Genomic DNA, 20,601 nt, shown 5'->3' with positions numbered 1-20,601 from the left:
TGGATTTGCACAAAGTTTTGCATTGATGGCAAGACAAAGAATCCCATTGACTCTGGTGACCACAATTTAACATGAAGTTCACATTTGTGAAATTTCTTAACAACTTTTGGATAAATAGCCATGAAATTTTCTGTGTGAATTAAGTAATTTAGTCATTGGGCTGATGCATGTCATGCGACATTAACTACTGAATGGTTAAAATCAACTCTAAATCTTACATGAGACACCAACATCCGTCTTCTTAGTGAAAGTCCTGTGTTTGTTTTACCCATCCGCCACCCCTCCTCCCACTGTACTTTTGAACTTTCTCGTCCAATATACTACATCATTGCTTCAGCATTATTTACACTGGAGTTAGCTGAAAGCCCAGTGTATCACATACAGATACTAAAGGATGCCTTGTGTGTCGTAATCAGAAATTGGCGGCCACTGACCAAGCTGCCGTTTTTGATGCCCTGGAATGAGAATACGCTGAACATTCCCACCATCCTTAGCTATAATTTGTGCTCGAAATGTTAGCATGCTAACATGCTGAACTACAATGATGAACATGATAAACATACCTGCTTCATCATTGTTAGCATTTTGCTCAAAGCACCAGTGAGTACACCCTCAAAGAGCTGTTAGGATGGCTGCAGACTTATCACAAAGACCTTTGAATAGTGATTAAATGACATCGAACAAGGCTTGCTCGGATGAGAAGGGGGCCTGAGGGCCACCTGATGGAGGACTTAATCCAATAACAATGGGTGTTTGAGTGATCCAATGTTTCCAGACCAGCTCTAGCATGTTGCTCTATATCATTTCACAATATTATAAAGTTGTTTGAGGGATGTAATTATTTTTGAACACCTTATCTATTTATTTATTTACAATTGCTATGACGCAGAGTGGCAAGTTATGTCTGGTGGTAAATTGATAATTATTCATGTCCTTCACCAGATTACAAATGATCCATTGCCCATTTAAAATGATGGATTGGTGACTTATATCTTTCCTCCCTATTTCGCCATCATTGGACGCATCCATCAGGCAACCATTCTTCCTCCTGACAGTCTGAAATTGTGATCTTTCATGGTGATCAAAACTCTCACCAACCGTTACTTCTCTCTGTCCCCATAAATGACCAGTGAAGCATCAGTAAATCACTGCCCAGGAGTCATAACTTTTGCTGCTTCCTTTTTTTAAGCACTCCTGAATCTGTCTCGGCTGAGGCATTTATATGCACTTTCCGTCAGGGAGCTCTTTTTACTTGAGAGAAGTGGACATCAACAGCCGCATAAGAGAGATCGAGGGGTTGTTGTTTTATAGCAGACAAAGGGAGACAAAGAAAGATGGAAGGGACAATAGATTGATTGTGAAACTTCAAGGATGAATCTTGTTCATTACAACTTTGGTGTTGTGTTCTTAGTTTCAGTCAGCGCTATACAATTTAAGGCCTGCGGCCCAAATTTGACCTGCAATAGGTACCAGGTTGCCAAAAAAAACATTCTCTAAATAACAATGAAAATTAATGGATTCATACTTGGATTTCTTTGCAATTTGAAAGTAAACAAGGTGCCAGAGCATATAGAAAAAGCATTAAAGTAGAGCTTGTATATGGTGGCTCAGATGGTAGAGCAGGTGCCCCATTTACAGAGGGTATGCAGCAGCTGCGGGTTCGATTCCGGCCTCGGCCCTTTGCTGCACGCCATCCCATCTCTCTCCCCCTTTCATACTATCATTGTCCTATCATCAATAAAGACTAAAAAAGCCAAAAAAATAAACTGTTTAAAAAAAGTGCCAACAGCTAATACACTGAGTCCCAAATATCCTCACAGGACAGCAAACATGCAAATATTCAAAACAGGCAATTCATGTATTATATACACGGATAAATATGACTATTTGTCTATTAACTGGCCCCTGGCCTCTTGTCATACTGCAAAAGTAGCTTAGGGGTAAAGCAAGTTGATTATCCCAGCTTTAGGCCATCATTCCCAATAGTAATGATACCATTGTATTCCTCATGTTAAATATATATGATATGGGAAAAGGGCAAAGAAAAACAACAGAATTAAATCATAGATCAGGTTTTAAACAAATTCCCATGTTTGTCAGATTTTTTTTAAGAGAAAACAAAGATGAACAGTGATATTAATTCCCTAACTGTTGCACCCACCCATCACAGTTTATCAACTGTCTTTTGGGTTCATCTTCAATCTACCAGCAATGTTTTTTGGTGAGTACAATATTATTAAAACCAAAAGAAAAAAAAGATCAAAACTCTGAAAATAAACCCCATGTTGTAATACACCTGCATTATCCTTTAATCAAGGGATCAGCAATCTCAAAGAGAAACCAGCTTCTTTAGCCCTGGCTAACAACTGCTGCAAACTCTGAAAGAGTAATGAGCTCTAACTTTTTAAATCTTCCCTTCTCATCTATTTACCTCAGCCTTCATTATGTGTGTGGTAGCTGTGGTGGGCACATTCAAGGAACACCACGCCTGCTTTCACGCTTCTCACTCAGACGCGTCATTTGTCATCAAGAGGCACTTAATTTTTCACTGCTGATTTATGTGAATTCTCAGCACTGAGCTGTAAAAAGGCGGTTTGTTTACCTTCAGCACAGTCGATCCCAGCTCCAGACCCACCAACACCGTCCTGTCCACCAACTCAGCTATCCTGGGGTCGGCCACCTTTAGGGAGTCCTGGACCAGGTCTGTGACATCCACCTGCCAGTCAGGCCCCAGCATGGTGATGACCTGGTCGGTGCCTTCTGTGGAGGTGGTGTGAAACTGGGTAAGCACCTTGACCAGAGCCCTCTGGTACTGCAGGGTGCAGCCTCGGCTCACCCGGCGCTCGTCGTCTTCATCATCTGCATCGCTGTCTCTGGTGCTCCTTGGAATGAATGAAAAATGGAAAAATATTTATAGAAGGAAAAACTGGAATTTCCATCTTGGGGTTGTATGCATCAATACATCAACCTGCCGTAGCATTTCACATTCATGTCTGTCCAGACTGATATGTAGCCATGACAGATGACCATGCTTCACATATGGATGTTGCTGCTAAGAAGCTACAAACTCTAAAATGTGAATGTTTCACAAGCACTTTTAACCCCGCAGCACAGATGATCTATACAATCAATAATGGACACACAAGTTTGGTGCCACCAAGTCAATATCTGACCAGATGACCTCTCTTCTGTTCCTGAGTTATGACGTTGAATAGTGGCCAAAAAAGTGCTTTTGTAGAACTTTATGATGTCACAATAAGGTTGACCATTAGCCTGTTTGAATATTAAATATCAGCATTGTATTCATATTTGATCTCATCTGACATTTGTGTGAAATCTTTTCATAAGAAGCATATAATTTCTTGAGTTATTGCCAAAAAAATGTTTCATAAGATGACAGTGGCCTTTGAAAAAATCTAATCAGTTTATTGTAGCATCCAAAAGGATGTTTGTGCTTCATTTAAGGAAATTCCCTCAAGGCCTTCTTGAGATATGTCGTTAATGAGAATGAGATGGACCAATGGTCACAATGACCTTTGATCTTCAACCACCAAAATCAAATTGGTTCATCCTTGAGTCTAAGTGAAGGTTTGTCCCAAATTTGAAGAGATTCCCTCATAGTTTTCTTGAGATAATGTGCTTATGAGAATAAGACAGACAAAGCCACCACTTTCCTTGACCTTTGACCACAAAAATCTAATAAGATCATCATTGAGTCAAAGTAGACGTTTGTGCCAAATTTGAAGAAATTCACTCAAAGCGTTCTTCATATATCACATTCACAAGAATGGGACTTCAGAAGACCGAGGAACAACCTGAAGACATAATGCTTCTGGTCACAGCTGTTGCATTGGAATAAAAACCGCTTAAACATTCCTCTATTTGGTGTCAAGGATTTATTTAATAGAGTCAGTGCTGTCCTAAACCACCCATGAATGCTGTGTCTGCCAGTTCTAGGCAGCTGTAAGTATCCAGAAACAAAGCAACTGAGCTAAAAAACTTGCGAAGCTACACTTAATGTCGAAAATCTGGCCAAGTCTGGAATTGGCCACCAAAAAGATTGAGAACTCCTCATAAAAACATTATGAACTTTAAGCCGTCACCAATCACAACTAGTCACTTCTCTAAACCGAGCAGCTGCTGCTAAATTATGCTCAGCACTGTGGCACGATGCTACGTCTCAATGTGTGCCTTCTGTTCTTAAGGGTCTCTACTCATTTTATAATTTGACATCATAACACTGATGAGAAAGTCGGCACCACTCCATGTGAATCCATCACATTATCTGTTCTGATGTAATGGCGATGAGGAAAAGGATCCTCTGAGCCAGCAGGGAGGGAATGATAGGCACCAAAAAGCAGAATTTTGGACTGATGCCCTTATTTCACAGGAGCCCTGGGCAGCGGGGTTAAACATGCCAGGTGCAACCCCCACTGAGTGCAATCTGCTCTACAACAAGATGTATGAGTTACCCAACTTCTCCCAGCAGTCTTGACACTCTGCCAGTTACTCCTTAAAAAGCACTCTTCTGCTTAATCTTAGCTTTGACTTAACTATCTGAGCGACTTGAGATTCAGGAGAGGCAGCAGGGCTGTCAGCCACTGACAAAGTATATATCCCCCCCATTGATTCAAGGTAGAGGTCTGATTATTAGGCTAAACACTTCAGTCCTGAGGTCTCATAACCGCTTAGAATACACTCCCACTACAGCAATATGCATTGTTGAGTGTGCTGCTCCACCTGTCCCACCTACTGGGTCCGATTATTAATTCATCTTAGCATGCTTCCTCTCCACACCTCATCTTTCTCCCCAATGCTTCGGTGCTCTGCTTCGCTTATAACTTTGCTCTGGCAGGTTATATGATGTATAGGAATAAAAAGGCCTCCCATAAGGCTCTCATGGATCATTGGAGGTACCTGCATGTAACTGTTCATTCAACCCACTTTAACTTCACCTCAGGAGCTTCTTTCGCTCTGGTTAAACTCAGGTCCTGGACTTATCACTCCTGTTTCTATGGTTGGTTGAATGTGTTACTTTAAAATTAATAAAAAATGCAAAGCCATTAACACTTGATGTGCTTTTTTAACAATGTGGCAAAGCCTCTATGAATTCAATACTATGGAAATGATTGCCCTGACAGGTAAAAAGCTGAGGACATTACACTGTTCAGTGCAATGAAGCATAGTATTAGTACAAAGTGCATGTGTGCAGACAGTAAAACAATAACAATGCAAATGGCATAATAAAAATAGCATTAGCTACAACAACTTGGTTTTACTTTTGAGTGTTAAAATAACCTTGCATATAGATTCTGTCTTAAATAATAGAGAGGATCTATTGCGCTCATCTCCAGGTTTAGACTTGTACTGAAGATTTCTACAAGAACCCATTTACAGGCTTTCATGACCAAAAGCACTTTTTCTCATATTGCAGAGATACTCAACTTGCTTTGCTTGGAAGCCAGTTTTGCAAAATGCCAGCAGGCCAGGGGCCAGTCACAGCAGTCCCAAACATATTTCTAGGATTTTAGAACAATTCTTGGATTTTTAGACATTTCTAGGATTTCAGGACATTTCTAAAACTTTTGTAAGATTTTAGAATCTTTCTAGGACTTTCTAGAAGCAGGTTTCATTGGGCAGGGAAGGTCTAAAAAAGATGAGACTGGGTGCATTATAGGCAATGTGGGTAGATCGACTCATAGACTGAAGTCAAAAAATGAAGATTTTAGCCATACCTGTAAATTACAACACATTACAATGTATTTTACGTATATCAAGACTGTAGCCACGTGTCCAAATATATACACTGGATAGGACTGTGTGTATGACTATTTCACGAGAAACAAAAATGAGAAAGAAGTGCTGATAAATAGAATATTTCTACAGCTTTCACTGCTGTTGATGCGCAAAGCAGCTACCTTGGGATTTTGAGGTCAGAGTTGCTGACGTTCCTCCAACTTTCCGAGTCAGAGATTCGACTTTAGGGGTTGTTCCAGTTGAAATTTCCAACTGACTACCATGAAATCTAGTGCAAATGGAACACAGTACTTTTGCTTCATAGATAGTTCTCTTTTTTTAATGCAAATTTTAGTGCCTGTGAATTGTATTTTGTCTCTCTTTGTGTCTCTGTCTGCAACTTTGTGTTTTCACTGCTGACTGTCTTGGCCAGGCCTCTCGAAAAAGAGATTCTTAATCTCAATGGGACCATCACGGGTAAATAAAGGTTAAATACAATAAATAAAAATGAAAGTCAGGATATGTCTTATGTGACCTCCGGTTATACCTCAAAAAATAATATGTAACTATATTGTGGGCCTAAATGACCCCAAACCAGAAAAACCCAATCAAAAGCAATTACTTCATGATTTTGCTGATTTTTTTCATAAAAAACTGGGGCCTTAAACTGATCTTAGGTAGGTTGCATTTTTCTTCCTTTTAATATAAGCTTTCTGGTCTAGATGTCATCTGGACTTCATACTGCGGGCCTGTGTGTGTCGCAGACTGACAGTGTAGCTTCAGGTCATGTAGTTGCTGTTGTACTTAGGTAAGTGAGTTAACAGCAGACGCTGAGGCTGCACACTCAGTTACTCATTCACTTAAAGATAGAGAAAAACCCAATGAGACAGTAGGACTCTCTCCGTCTCTGTCAAGGAGTTTCACAACTCTGGGCTCAGGTCAGTGAAAGTTTACCTTTCTGAGTCTGTACCTGAAAATAAGGCTGACATTTTTTCTCCCCAAGAAGAATATTGTCTGTTCTTATTAGAGTCTCTGATACAACCGTACAAGCTGAAGCTTCAGTGCACACGGGCTGCCCGCCCGATTACACTTTCTTTCCTTTTTTAGAGCATGTTGCTGGATAATGCAGCCAGTGAGCAATTCTGCTGCACTGTAGCAAAGGCCCACTGCAGGCCAAGAGACCTTGCTGCGCATGAAGGTTCAGAATGTGTCACATTGCAGAAGTGAGGGAATGTAGGATGGAAAGACTGCAAAGGAAAGGGAAATTAAAGAGCTAAGGAGGTGAGGGAGAGCGTGTGGGAGGTTAGAGGTTGTGCAAAGGAGAGTTGGAGAGCTTGTGAGAGCAAAAAAATAAGCAGGAGAGACTGAGCGATAGGGGGATTAATGGGAGTTAATGAAAAGGCAATAATTCAGTCTAACAATCCCAAAATGAAGCAGCTTTAGTAAAGTCTGATGCAGATAATCATCATGATTTGGTGTTACTGGAATATGTTTGAGATGACTAACGAGCTACAATATATTGTATCAGAGTTCTTACTTGGAGGTTTTATTTACAGTGCTTTGTGAGGCCTGTGCAAACATCATCTAATTCATAATCACAACGCTCCATGATTACTGTAAACAGACAAGACCAAGGTCAGGACAAATAGATCCTGCCATCCCTTGCCAGAGCTGTAAGTGCTGCTGTCCCTCAGAACTAAGATGATTTCTCGTAAATCCTGTTGCTGTGTGTCCGTTCTCTGCCTGCCATCTTGGTACAGTAGAGTTTGCCAGTCTTGTTGACAGTGATGATGTTTCGTTAAAGGGACAGTTCACCCCAAAATCAAAACTACATGTTACCTGCCGTGCTATTTATCAAACTAGATTGTTTTGGTGTGAGTTGCAGAGTGTTGGAAATATCGCCCATATTTTCTCAAATATAATGTAATTAGATGGCACTTGGTTTGTGTGTGCTCAAAGCACCGAAAACATACAATAAAAAAACTCAACCGCAATGTCTCTTTCCAGAAATCATGACCTGTTCACTCAAGATAATCCACAGACCTTGTTGTGAGCAGTTGTTAGGAACTTTTTTCTTGCTATGGAACTACAACTGCCAACGGTACCACTACAAAGATGACAACATGCATCAGGCCCCCAAGACGTGTGCTGGGATTTTGAGTCAATTAGCGGCTAAACTGTGGAATTACACCTCCCAAATCTGTGATGTGATGCTGTTTAGCCCCAAAACCCCTTTTCCTCAGTACCAACATTGTGTAAGAGGCACATGTTTTGAGCTTTGCAATCCCACAAAATGTCTTATTTCACTCTCATGATTTGATAAATTTAGTGCAATAACATTTGGAAAGTCTAGAGAAACCGTAGGAGTAAATAATTTTATTCCTGTTCAAGATAGCAGAGCACTGAACCAGAAGTGGCCGGCTCAACCTGCGGATGTCTCTTGGGCACTTGTTCTGTGGGCCCAATGATTTAGAAGGAGCGCTAATCATTTGGGTAATTTTATACGCGGCAGCTTAACGTTTTTGACTTCATGTGCTCCTTAGCAACTTTTCAACGCTGCATCCAGGTCTCTTAATGCATCCATGGCATGCATCTAATGCTGGCTCACCTAGCACCATTGAGCTAACTACTGTTTACAACTCAGCTGCCCTGTCACAAGCACGAGCCTCAGGAGACAGATGCACGCTTCCTTCTGTGCTGTGATAAAGTTGCACAATATCAACTCAATCTACTGATGATGGCTTTGTGATTCAGGCGAAGCTCCTGACTCCTGGCGTGTAAGTAGATCTTGATTGCGGTTGTTTTGCTGCCATAAGAGATTGATGTTTTGACATTAGATGTCTTAAATTTAATATGTGAAGCATCTGAAAACCACACATGCCTGTATGTGAATCAATGATGAGTGATAAATGTGCTCTTTTATGAGGGATTTATCATTTTTCCAAACACGTTGATTCATGAATAGCCTCTGTATCAATCAACACAGAACAAGTACGATTACCCTGAAATGAGATGTGGGCTGATTTAAAAACAAAACATTACTAAATCAATCAATCAAGAGGTGCATATATAAGGATAAATTGATCTATTTCCTGTGAAGTAAACAGAAGGTATCATTGCAAGCTACACTAAGGTCTCAAATTAAAGTGGTAATTACTTTATGATGTAAAAACAACATATTTCACATTTAAATAGCTCCAAGTGAACGCCAGCCTGCTGTCACAGTGCTACTGCAACAAATCAGGCAACAGAGAAACATTCTATATCGCATACATCAAAAGATATGTCCAACACAACCACTAGAAATATCACTGAAAACACAAAGCTTCCTGTGGGAAGGCCAGTCTAGTCAGTATCAGCAGCTTCAATAGTCGGCATGTGGCACCATCGAGAACGATGGGAGCTGCCTTTGTCTGCAGTTGCCTGATGCTGCAAAGATCTACAGGGAGAAGTAAAGGAAATTACATTCCCTCAGTAAATCCAAATGACAGCATGCAAAAAAGAAATGCTTCACCTGCAGTGAGATGAATTCTCTGGCCTGGCTGTGTGGCAATCATAGCAACCTAAAATAGCTCACAAGGGGTCTTTGATTATTGTTTTCATGACGGCACAAGGGAAGATAGGTGCATAGAAAATGGGTTGGAAGAATCGCATGGATACATAATTCAGAGAAAGAAACTTTAAAACACGCCAATTTGCTTGAAACAACCAGCACAACTGTTGGTTTTCAGGGAACGGTAATAACTAAGGAAATATTGTTAGGCAAGAGTTACACCATACGAGACTGCTGGCAAACCCTGGGGCCTGGTAAACGTTGGACGAATGACAAACACCACTCACAATAACGAGGTCTGAACATCTCACAAATCTGATAAAAGCCCATATATGATTCTTCATCTGCAGAGTTCTACTTTAATAGGCTGGGCCTTTTAGAAAAAAAATGAATGAAAGTGGGGATTTAAGACACATTTTACACGTCAAAATAATACACCATCTATAACACATTATAGCCCATTGGGGATCTTTGAAAAATGAGGCTATGCAAGATGTTTTTCAAGCACTCTAGGTCATTTGAAATACCTTAATTCTTCAAACAACTCCTTAAACACGCCATTTGTATTCAGCTTGGGTAGAAATGGATTTGGTCGACTGTGATGTACTCCAGCAGCGACGACAGCAGCCACCCGCGTGAGTGTTAATGCTCCCATTAAACATTTCCTAAATGAAGGGTTGTGGGCCTGTTTGTTACTGCTCCATGCATGACAAGAATGCAGGAATGTTTTAATGAACCCAGGTTCCTTAACCTCAGACCACTTTTCATCGGGGTCCAACCTCATACAACCTTAATCTCCCACTGGTGCCTTTTCACCTAAAGCTGTTATATTTCTAATAGCTCATTCATTTTTTATTGCCTGCTGGATTCTTTCTATCGACAAAAGCTTCTGTGGTATAACATTGACATGAAGGCCAGACTTGGCCTTTATTCCTCACAATGGCGACAATATAAACAGACCACTAGAAGTGTAGAAGTGCGAGAGCTGTATCATGATGTTGCAAAGATGTATATAACACCTTTAATCTGTATATACTTTACTTACAATATCGTGAAAGTGATTTGTTTTTGTTCTTTACAAGATATTCCTCTAGCCAATCCCAACTACTTTTATTTCTATACTTGTATAGCACTAAATCAAGGATATCTGGCATCAAAGAAACATTTCACTGATATAAAGATACTCCTCATATAAAACTAGGCCATCTCTGCAGGAGAAAGATGCAAATACTGGTGCTAAATGACCAAAGCAAACAGGAGGAAAAGGACACTTTTGCTCAAGAGGTAGAAAACCTAAAATTACCAGAATGCATCGCACCTTACCAGACATTGGAAACTTCTGGAAGCATCTGAGGAGAGAAATAAGTCGTGCAGCAACATAATCTTGATCTAGTTGTCCTAATCTAGATGATGGGAAGTTTACCACAGTTCATCTACACATGCTACCCACATTATTTTGAGTCAAAGACGGTTGAAAATTGTCAAAATATACCTTTAAGTGCAAGTTAATACAGACCCCCTCTATCTCTTGGTAAATATACTTTTTTTCTGAGTAATTCTAGGCTTTTTTTTTCTTTCCACAAAAAAGAAGAAACCATTTTGTCTATATAATCAAACCAAGGTTTTGGATGATATAATAGAACAGAAAACAATAAAAAAAAAAAAAAAAGTCAATCTAAGGTCATCTTAAGCACTTCCGCTCTGACCACCATCTGAGGTCCTCTCTTTTAATTTAGTAAGGATTATGAATTTGAATCAAACATTTTATCAATTGGTGTTTTAATCATTACACCTAAATATTTTATCTCTTCTGCTTTCCACATAAAATGAGTTGGTACCAGTTCAGTAATGTATAATATCATGTATTCACTTTTGGTCCAATTTATTTTATAACGAGAGAGACTACCAAATATTTCAACAATTTCTGGGGCTTTTGGGATGGATTATGATGGGTAAGACAAGGTCAGCAAAATATCACCTGCGTACATATTTAGTTTGAAATCATGATTCCCAATTAAACTAAAGTAAAGTCAAACAGTGGTTGAAATTATGCACTTGCCCTTAACTGAGGACATAGGTTCATTATCTAATACTCAAACCTATTGTAATCATCTTCGATCAAAACCATATCTGGAAAGTGAATAAAACAGGTACCTAAAATATCCTAATGAAGCAAATACAGACCAGTTATATGCAGCATATGGCTGAACTACTGCATCAGCAGTGTTGCTGCTATTTGGAAGTACAGCTGAAACTACCCTGACTATTTGGAGTCTTGAGTAACACTCTAAATTACCCGCTTGTTAGTCCAAAAACATTATTTGTGTGAAAGAACAAGCAGTATTCATTATGAAATGTTCTCTGTATGCTCACCCAAAGTCAAATTAAGTTTGTGTTTTGGACTTGTTTTGTAAAAGCAGTTCAGATGGGTATGACACAAACATGACAGCCTCGTAGATCAATTTGCACTTGAGAGCCTCATTTTGCCGGGTACAGTTCTGCTGCCTACCTGAGCAACTAATTGGAGCAAAACAAGCAACTACACATGAAATCCTGGGAAACAGAGAGAAGGCTGCTTTTAGTTTCTAATGTTTTAGAATGCTCTTTGGACAATGAGTCCTCTGGTCATCATGTACGAAAATAAAAATGAAAAACCTTGGCCGCATCTAATGCATTCTGGCTCTGTTGGCTTTTATTTTAAAGTATAGATATAGAAAAAGAATGTTCTAATATATGAAATGTACAGAGCTCCTGAATATCTTTCCATCGAGGTAAACTTTACATTACTTTCTTTTCTGGGATTTTAAAATGGAAATGCCCACTCAGCTGTTGGCTAAAAGCAGTGACATAGGTCAGAGCGCTGATAATCATAATAACTGAAAGTGATAGTTCAGATTTTTTGAAGTGGGATTATATGAGGCACTTATCTATAGTCAGTCTTTTGGCCTCAATAGACGCCCCCAGTTTGGAGAGGCAGGCAGGAGTGCTGACATTGAAGCTAAGCAATGTACTGCTGTGGAGGGATCAGCAACAAATGTATATTTGCCACCTAAAAAAAATTGACCCTTTAAGTATATGTTATATAAAGAATATTTTTGTCGCTCTACCTTGCCATCAGACAGCGATTTCCAACCGAGGACTGAAGCTGTTATGTCATTCTTTTTGACAGAAGCAGTCATTTTACCTTGCAGAACATGGGAGTTCCTGGTCTATTGGTGCCACGATCGGTTAGTTTGTGATATTGCCCGACTTTCGGATAAAAATTAACTTTGTAACCACAGCAGTGCATTGCTTAACTTCTCATCAAATCAAAATCAAATCAAATCTTTATTTGTATGGCACTTTTCATACAAAGAGTAACACAAAGTGCCTCACAGAGATTAAAAACAATAACAGAAATGAAAAACATCAATGAAAATCAAGAAAAATACAGACAGCCTGACCCTCCCACCCCCAGTGCCAGTTAAAGGGTAAGAGAGATATAGCTAATTTGGAAGATCGATAACAGACAAAGCTTGGCTCAGTCACAGAGAAGCAAATTACGCTGGATTCACGCTAGATGCAAAAGCACCGCAAAGTGCGCTGATTTAAGTGCTGCATGCTTTTTTAACAGGCCCATGTTAACAAACTGAGCTGTTCAGACTGGACAGCTCATATGTTCATAGGTCACATTATGGTCTTTAGTCTGTTTGACTGAGGAACGTGTAGGTATATGTCTACCATCCATTTCATCGAAACCACTTTATTTCAAGCACAAAATGGAAAGTGGGAAACTGTCTGCATATAAGTGTGGTCATTATTGTAGGTCAAAGTTGAGGCAGGAAGTCGATCTGTGAGCTTTCATAAATAGACATTTTGGGTAATTACAGTCCTGCCATGTTTTTTCTTTGAAATAACAACCTGTCTGATCTTAAGTTTCCTCCCCTGTCTTTAGTACTGCGTTCCCAAATGTCAACAGCTACCTTGGTGAGTACAATGCTATAATTACAGATAGGAATGAAGGCCAAAGCTATTAAAATAAGACTCAGGCTACATGAAACTGTCATTTCCCAATAACACTGCATGCATGCTGACTGTATCTCTGGATCTGAGCCTCACCTTCTGTCGGGCAGAATGGGAACCCTCCAGCCTTTGATGAAGCTCAGATTGTTGTCGGAAAGTTCCACCTGTAGGGGAAGTTTGGGCACCCAGACGGTCAGCTCCAGCGGTGCGCTCAAGTGCTCGTAGCTGAAGATAACCCTCGCGTTCATGGATCCCCGCGTCTCCTTCCCGTTGACGAACACGTAGTCGCAATTCATGGACACCTAAGGCAGATCAGGGTCAGAAGTCAGAGACCATCTATATGGTAATGGTCACGTCAGTGGCAGAGGATCTAAGTGATATGTGATGATATACGGCACAGTATGGATGCAGCTGTCAGTGCCACAATTTATCACAGAGCATTTCAAGGTTGACACTTTCAGCAGAGCAAATACGCAGCAAGATATCTGAATGTGATGTGAAAGTTCAGGACATGTAAACCATCTCTGCAGGTGCTTCCATTTTGTCTTAACCCTATAGAGGTAACACTCGTGGCTTTACTTTTTGGAGATCAGTTTTTTGGAGATCAGATTTTGAGATTGGAGAAACTCAACAGTTACAGTAACCAGAAACAATATCTTGGGTAGTCAGGATAACTACCATCTAGTGGATAAAAAGTCTTAATGAAAACTGTGAACATGAATATAATTAAAAACCTATGCACATAAAACTGAAACTATCTCAGAAATCATGAAACAATTAGCACTAGTACCTCAATATTTAAATATTTAAAAATAATATATGTACAATATGCTGAATATGTAAGTGTGTAAAATTATAAGTTTAAGAAATACAGTAATGGACAATTAGCACTAATATGCAAATATTTAAATTATATTATGGATAATTTCCTGAGTTTGTTAAGTGTGAAAAATATAAAACTCTGCCTTATGCCACAACAAAATGTATAAAACTAGTATGTAGGTTCAAAATACAAAATATACATGTGTGCAATGCTACAACGATGAACAAATAAGCAAGAAGAACAATAAAAATATATATAATATATACAATATGTGTAACATGTTAAAATTAGTCTAGATTCAAGAGTGGGAACATTGCACATTTAAATAATTGCACTGGGAAATGCTGTGGTTGAAATATTGCAGCAAATACTGCAGTTAAGACAGTGGATCTGCATGACTAGATGCCCATATGAATAAGTAGGAAAACTTAGCGGTGAAAAACATTAGAAAACTCATAAACTTGAAAACTTGAAGGCCCTTTCTAGAGCCAGTGTTTGGTTTGTAGTAATGTATATTAAGGGTGGGGTCACTCGATTGAAAGCCAAGATGGCGATGGCCAAAATGCCGAAGTTGACGCTACAAAACAGCAGTCCACAATTTACAAAAAGTACTTTTTAATGTACAAGAAGTACAGAATAAGGGTAAAAAAAATCCAAAGCTAAATACTAAACTGTCAGTCTTTAGTTGGGGTATCACCTCTGGACCATCTACTAGTTCATCAGTGAGTGGTCATCACAATCAGAACATGCTAGAGCTTTTGTTGGTATGATGGAGACGCGTGTGTTTGAAAAGCATTAGGATAAGAGAAAATGAAGGGACAAAAACCATCCAATGCACAGTAAAAAAAAAAGAAAAGAAAAAAGACAAAGTTTAATTATTATGTATGCATATGTGTAACGTAGCCTGTAATTGTTGGCTAATTGATTTATTATTTGTGTATCTAATCTAAGAGAAAATAAAAATAATCACAAGAGATGGGGTCTTGCCTTGGGCACTGAATGTGTTAAGTCCAACACTGAGGACCAGCTCTGTATGTGGATGTAATACTCATGCCAAGGAAATAAGGTCATTATAAACAAATTAAAACATTGTTATGAACATTACACACCATTCTCTGCCAGTAGATGCCCCTAAATCTTACACAATCAACCTTTAAAATGAGGCTGTATGTTAATATTTAGCACACGGTAGACCAGTGCTTCTTAGCCGTGTGCCACTGACTCTGCAGGTTTTCACTCCATCCAAACACTACAGCAGCTGATTTGGGCGGCTTTAACCAGAGACGTGGAACGAATCAGTGAAAATCAGCTGCTGCTGTGTTTGGTCAGAATAAAAAAAATGCTGCAGACTCTACGGCCTTGATGGTACAGCGTTGAGAACCAGCACTGTAAACAATGCTTACTGACTGTGGGCTGTTCTCTGATCTAATTTGCATCTTTTATGCAGTCAAATTAGCGCTTCTAAGTAACAGTGTTTGCTGAGCATGTACAGTGCAAATTAGGTATGCAAAGCACGTCCTAACCCCACCACCTCTGCTGCCCATTCTCGGCATAATGATCTATGAACAATTACACACACACACGATACGCCAACAAAAGCTTTTAGGCAAACACATAATTCATCTGACAGCAGTGTGACATTTCTTGTGAACTTAGTTCACAACACCTACATGGCACATTAATAAACACATTCACATGTTTCTCCTTTCACAAGAAATTCATGTAATGTGATATCATTTGACACAGCACAGACACTGAGCGAGAATTCAATATATGGAAATTTCTAAATTTAAGCCTTAGCAAATGCCATTTTTAACTTAAAGCCATTCTTTAGCTTTCCCATCTAGTCAAAAATCTCCAGCTCCATTTGAATTATCATAAATACTTGTCCCCCTCTAACACTAAATTATTAACTGCAATGGAACTGGAGGGCTTTGCTTTTGGGCTCCCATCGAAGATTTATCTAGTGGTGGGAGGTAGCTGGCATTGTAATCAGAGGATCTAATCTCCAGCAAATGGAGGTCGGGCTGGCCAGTCTTCTCAGGGCTGGGAATTCATCATAACTGGGAGGAGGTCTGGGTAATATAATTCCCCCTCCATGCAGACAGGCCAGGGTGGAGGGGGGGTGGATGGACTTCTTAAGATGACAGTCTTTCCCTCTGGTTCAGTTAATGCAATTTTGCAGGGTTTGACCTTATGGGCTTCCACAGTATCCAGTTTTTGTGCGTTATTGTTCTGTCTGCTTGTGTGCAGGCTTATCTGTGTGAAGTGAGTTACAAAGACAGAAGAAGAAGTAACTCAACACAATGACCCCAGCCACCTTGATTAATCACAGCATGGCTGGCTGTATGTAGAGTCGAGAACATCTGCCTGACACATACTCCCTTCTACCCTAAAGCCACACACACACACACACACACTGAAAAGGTGCCCTAGCTGCAGTGCCGCTTCAGCTCCTGCGGCTATTGCGGCTGATAAACTTGGCCGGCTAATTGCAAGTCAAAAGCTGTTAGCAGCTCTGGGTATCAGTGGCCCTGTGGGGGCTTGCTGAGGAGGGCTTTCACACACTGAGCCGCCACATGCCGTCACACTGCTGCTAATGTGCTGTGGCATCTTCCCTGGTGCCAGCAGATTGCCTGGGTGGAGACAGATGATCAGGACAAGTGCAAGTGCTTCCTGCGTTCGGTCATGCACTGGTCACATGATGCAGAGTGAACGACTGGATGGGTTAATAAAGGTGAGGACACCTAAAGAGCTGCCACACATTTATTCCATAACATTAACTGAAGTCATTTTCCAAACGGTTCCAGGAGAGGCAGCAGCTTCAGTACTTCAAGCAACTAATGCTTTAGTACCATTTTATTATGATGTGACCATTCTCCGTTCATCCACATTCTGCAGCGATAGCAGTTAAACACATACATATTCCAGTGTGGAGCTTGAGCCATCATTTTATCCCTTCTTGAGCAGTCGGACTACTAAAATAGATTTACTGCCATTACATCATGGGCTCATTATTTACACATGACCCCTTGAAGGGGCACTTCGGCAATTTAGTGTTGAACTTCCGCAAAGTTTGGGGACTTACAAGTGACAGATTGAAACACGAATGGTCAGAATAGATGCAGAGGCAGAAAAAGCCAGACTTTTAGTCCTTAGTGTGGGTCAAGATCGCCAAAACTGGATTCTACACTTCCCATGATGCAACTCCATAGCATATTTTGAAAGACCAATCCTGCCAAATAAATGTCCACATCTGTCCACCTCCATAGCCCCAGTTCGTAGCTCAGACTTTGTGTTTTTTTTTGTCCCTGGAGCGAAAACAAGTTACACAACCTGACACATCTTCACCTTTTTGCTCATTCATACCTGCAGCAGTTATGGATCAAATTCCTTTTGGGTCCGCCTGCTGAATATAAATTCAATATTCACTCTGAGTTTTTGTTTTGTTTAGTGATATACAATGTGAATGCAACAGATTTCACCCGGCTGCGTTTTTTTTTTAACTTTGCAAAGTCTGCCATGACTTGATTTCAATTAGATTCACTTCAGGGGCCTGCAATCGATATGACACGATTTCAGTAAATATCCTCATTGTCTTTTTCTTGGCTGCTTGCCGTTGTCTGCCTGGCGCTGGGCTTCATTTAAAAAAAAAAATGTTTACGACGGATGTGGGCTTGGATGGAAATGTTGACACGGCCGTGAGATGGGATTTTCATATCTAAAGGATGATGATATGTATTGATGTTTCCACTTTGCATCAAGCTTGTTAATCATTTAACCCTTTGAAACCTGGATCGACATCACTTTTCTTGTGCTGAGTTCAGACGCCTTTCACGAGTATTTACACCTTTAAACCCAGAGCGTATTTAGTTTGAATTATTATGGAAATGTGGGAATTGAAAGAAAAAATTTTGTGCTAACTTCCAAGTAATTTTCTTGTACTTTTTAGAATTGATTTGCAAATGTTTGGGTCATTTCCTTTTAAGTTGCTCATTACCTTCTTCCCATATTTTTAACAGAAATTTGCTCAGGTTTCAAAGGGTTAATTGGATTATCAATTTAGATCGATGTATGTTTAACCCTCAGTGACCAGGGTGAACATGAAGTGAATACTGACTGGTGCAGACATAACTACACTGATCAAAACTGATTAAAGCCTTTGAGAGATGTGTACTGATAATGAAGGTTAAAAAAAATACAAAGAAACAGAATACTAAAGCTGCTAATTCATAATTCATTAATTTCATTAATAATACAGTAATCTCTCTGTATAAAATAAGCTGAGTATCAACAAAGAATAATGGCGTGAGAAGAATGTCTAATTAAAATAACAACATCATCAATGTCATGTCCAATTTTAACGTTTTCTCTGGCTCTGATCGAGGGTTGAGTGCGGCAGGTGGCGGGTGAGGACAGTCCACTGCAGATGCTCTGACAGCACAGTATATATTTTGGAATTTATAGGATATGTTGAGCATTTAGCTTTTATTAGACGGCAGGAAAGGTCAAGAGAGAAAGGGGATGACACGCAACATACTAGACTGGAACCTCAGTTGCCATGGTTACACGGTTAGTGTCACAGACCCAAAAGCAACCTGGTCATCACGAAGATCAAAAAAGTTTTTACAAAAACAAAAATGGTAAAAAGGAAAAAACTAATACACAAAACCAGATGCAGACAAAAGATTCAAAACATCTTCCATGCTGGAGGTGCAATTATCCTGAGGTGGCAGGAAATGAACACTCAGCTGGGCTGCTTGAAAGTTAAAAAACACCGGGTAATTTCACACACACAGCTTTTGTTCCAGTGTCTTTCTGATTTCCTTTAAGTGTACCAGAAAGACAACGGGAAGACAAGTGATTTTCTCGCCCACGTTTCAATGTCAGAGACACCACATGACAAAGAACAAATGGGCGCAGAAGAAAAATGGAGCCATCTTGATGACACATTCATGCTGCTTGGCATGTGTTTCCAAACAGAAACCGCAATATTATCCTCAAATTTAAATATTCACTGAATTAATTGCCACAGTATTCTGCCAAATGGAGTCCTCATTTAGGGATAAGATATGTATTAAATGAACACTGGATGAGAGCTGACATATGGCTAGCATTACTGGGATTGTGTCTTGGAGCTGTTATGAAGCTTTTCTTCATGTGATGGATGTGTGCTGGCTTCAGGAGCGCTGCAACCAATGAGTTCATTTAGCTCTGTTAGCTAAATGAGCCAGCCCCCATTAGCCTGTTGTTGGTTGGATTAATGGTGTTTAGGGTGAAATGATCTGTCTGCAAAGCTGGGACTTTGGGGACTTTTGTAAACAGTTAAAATGTAATTTAAAAAATATCATATTTTTATTTATTTATCTATTTCATATATCAAAGCAGCAATCTGACTTGAGCATATTGGCTAGATTTCTTTTAAAAATTTGGAGGAAGGTAATGAGCAACTTAACACGAAATGGACAAAAAAAGTAACAAGAAATTAGTAAAATATTACCTAAGAATATTACCTAAAAATAATAAGAAAAAAAAAAGAAACTGAAGAAAATTACCTTAAGAAAGAGGTGAAAGTAAATAATTATATATATACATATAACTTTCAAGCCAATTTTCTCAGGTTTCAGAGGGGTAAATGCTTGTGAAAGGTGTTTGAATGCAGCAAAACAAAACTGATTCAGGTGTTAAAAGGTTTTTTGTCCAAGGTATATATCAAAGATGTACCTCTGCTCATATTTGGCCATTCAGGCAGATAAATTCACCTCCATTATAGGATGGGAGTAGGACTCTCAGAGACAGATATCAGGGATTTCCTCCCGTCCAGCCACAATAGCATTAGCAAAGTCCAACACTGATGTTGTCTGATAAGGTTTCACTCATGGTCGGTGTTTCAGTTTCTCTAAAAAGGTCTGAATGGGATTAAGGTCAGACCTCTGTGCAGGCCAGTCTTTATGGATCTGGCTTTAACAGGAAAAGGCCTTCCCCAAAATGTTGCCTCAAAGCTGGAAGCACATTATTGTCAAAAACAGTATAGTGTGCTGAGACATTAAGACTGGCCTTAAAGTTGCAATGTGTAATACTTGGCCACAAGCTCCAAAATAATGGGGGGCAGCATTTCACCTCCAAGCCAACTACTTTAACAGCAGGGCAAGAATGCACAAAATGTGACCAAAGTGCTGAAGGACTGAGAGCCAGTCTAAATAACACCGCTATTTTATGATCCTCACATGTGGCAGTTTGAGCAACAGCAAGAAAACAGCCACATCAAAACCATATGTTGACTCCATTTGGAATGATTTTTAGTACAGTCTGTGTTGCTATTCGACAGTCTGACTAAAAACAAATTTTGACAATTGTCCCCTTAATGGGAACTAAGGGGAATATGATTGCCTAATGTGTATGCATAGATGTTTGCATCTTTAATGACATTTTTCTCCAGCATAATTATTGGTGCAACTTCAACAAATCATTAAAATCACCTTCATCC

The 20,601-nt window shown here is 39.6% G+C and overlaps 1 protein-coding gene across 2 annotated transcripts in view; it reads right to left on the bottom strand.

Moving 5' to 3' along the window:
* Positions 1-20,601, bottom strand: part of tmem132e (transmembrane protein 132E) — a 444,092-nt gene that overhangs the window by 21,789 nt on the left and 401,702 nt on the right. For both annotated transcript variants that reach the window (XM_042499185.1, XM_042499184.1), the window contains exons 6-7: positions 13,388-13,593; positions 2,603-2,882 (exon numbers count right to left, since the gene is read on the bottom strand). In XM_042499185.1, the coding sequence (XP_042355119.1) occupies positions 2,603-2,882; positions 13,388-13,593 (486 nt within the window). The remainder of the gene's footprint in view (positions 1-2,602; positions 2,883-13,387; positions 13,594-20,601) is intronic.

This window comes from Plectropomus leopardus, chromosome 13 (assembly GCF_008729295.1).
Source record: "Plectropomus leopardus isolate mb chromosome 13, YSFRI_Pleo_2.0, whole genome shotgun sequence".
Classification (NCBI taxonomy): domain Eukaryota; kingdom Metazoa; phylum Chordata; class Actinopteri; order Perciformes; family Serranidae; genus Plectropomus; species Plectropomus leopardus.
This window is presented reverse-complemented; position numbering and strand designations above follow the sequence as displayed.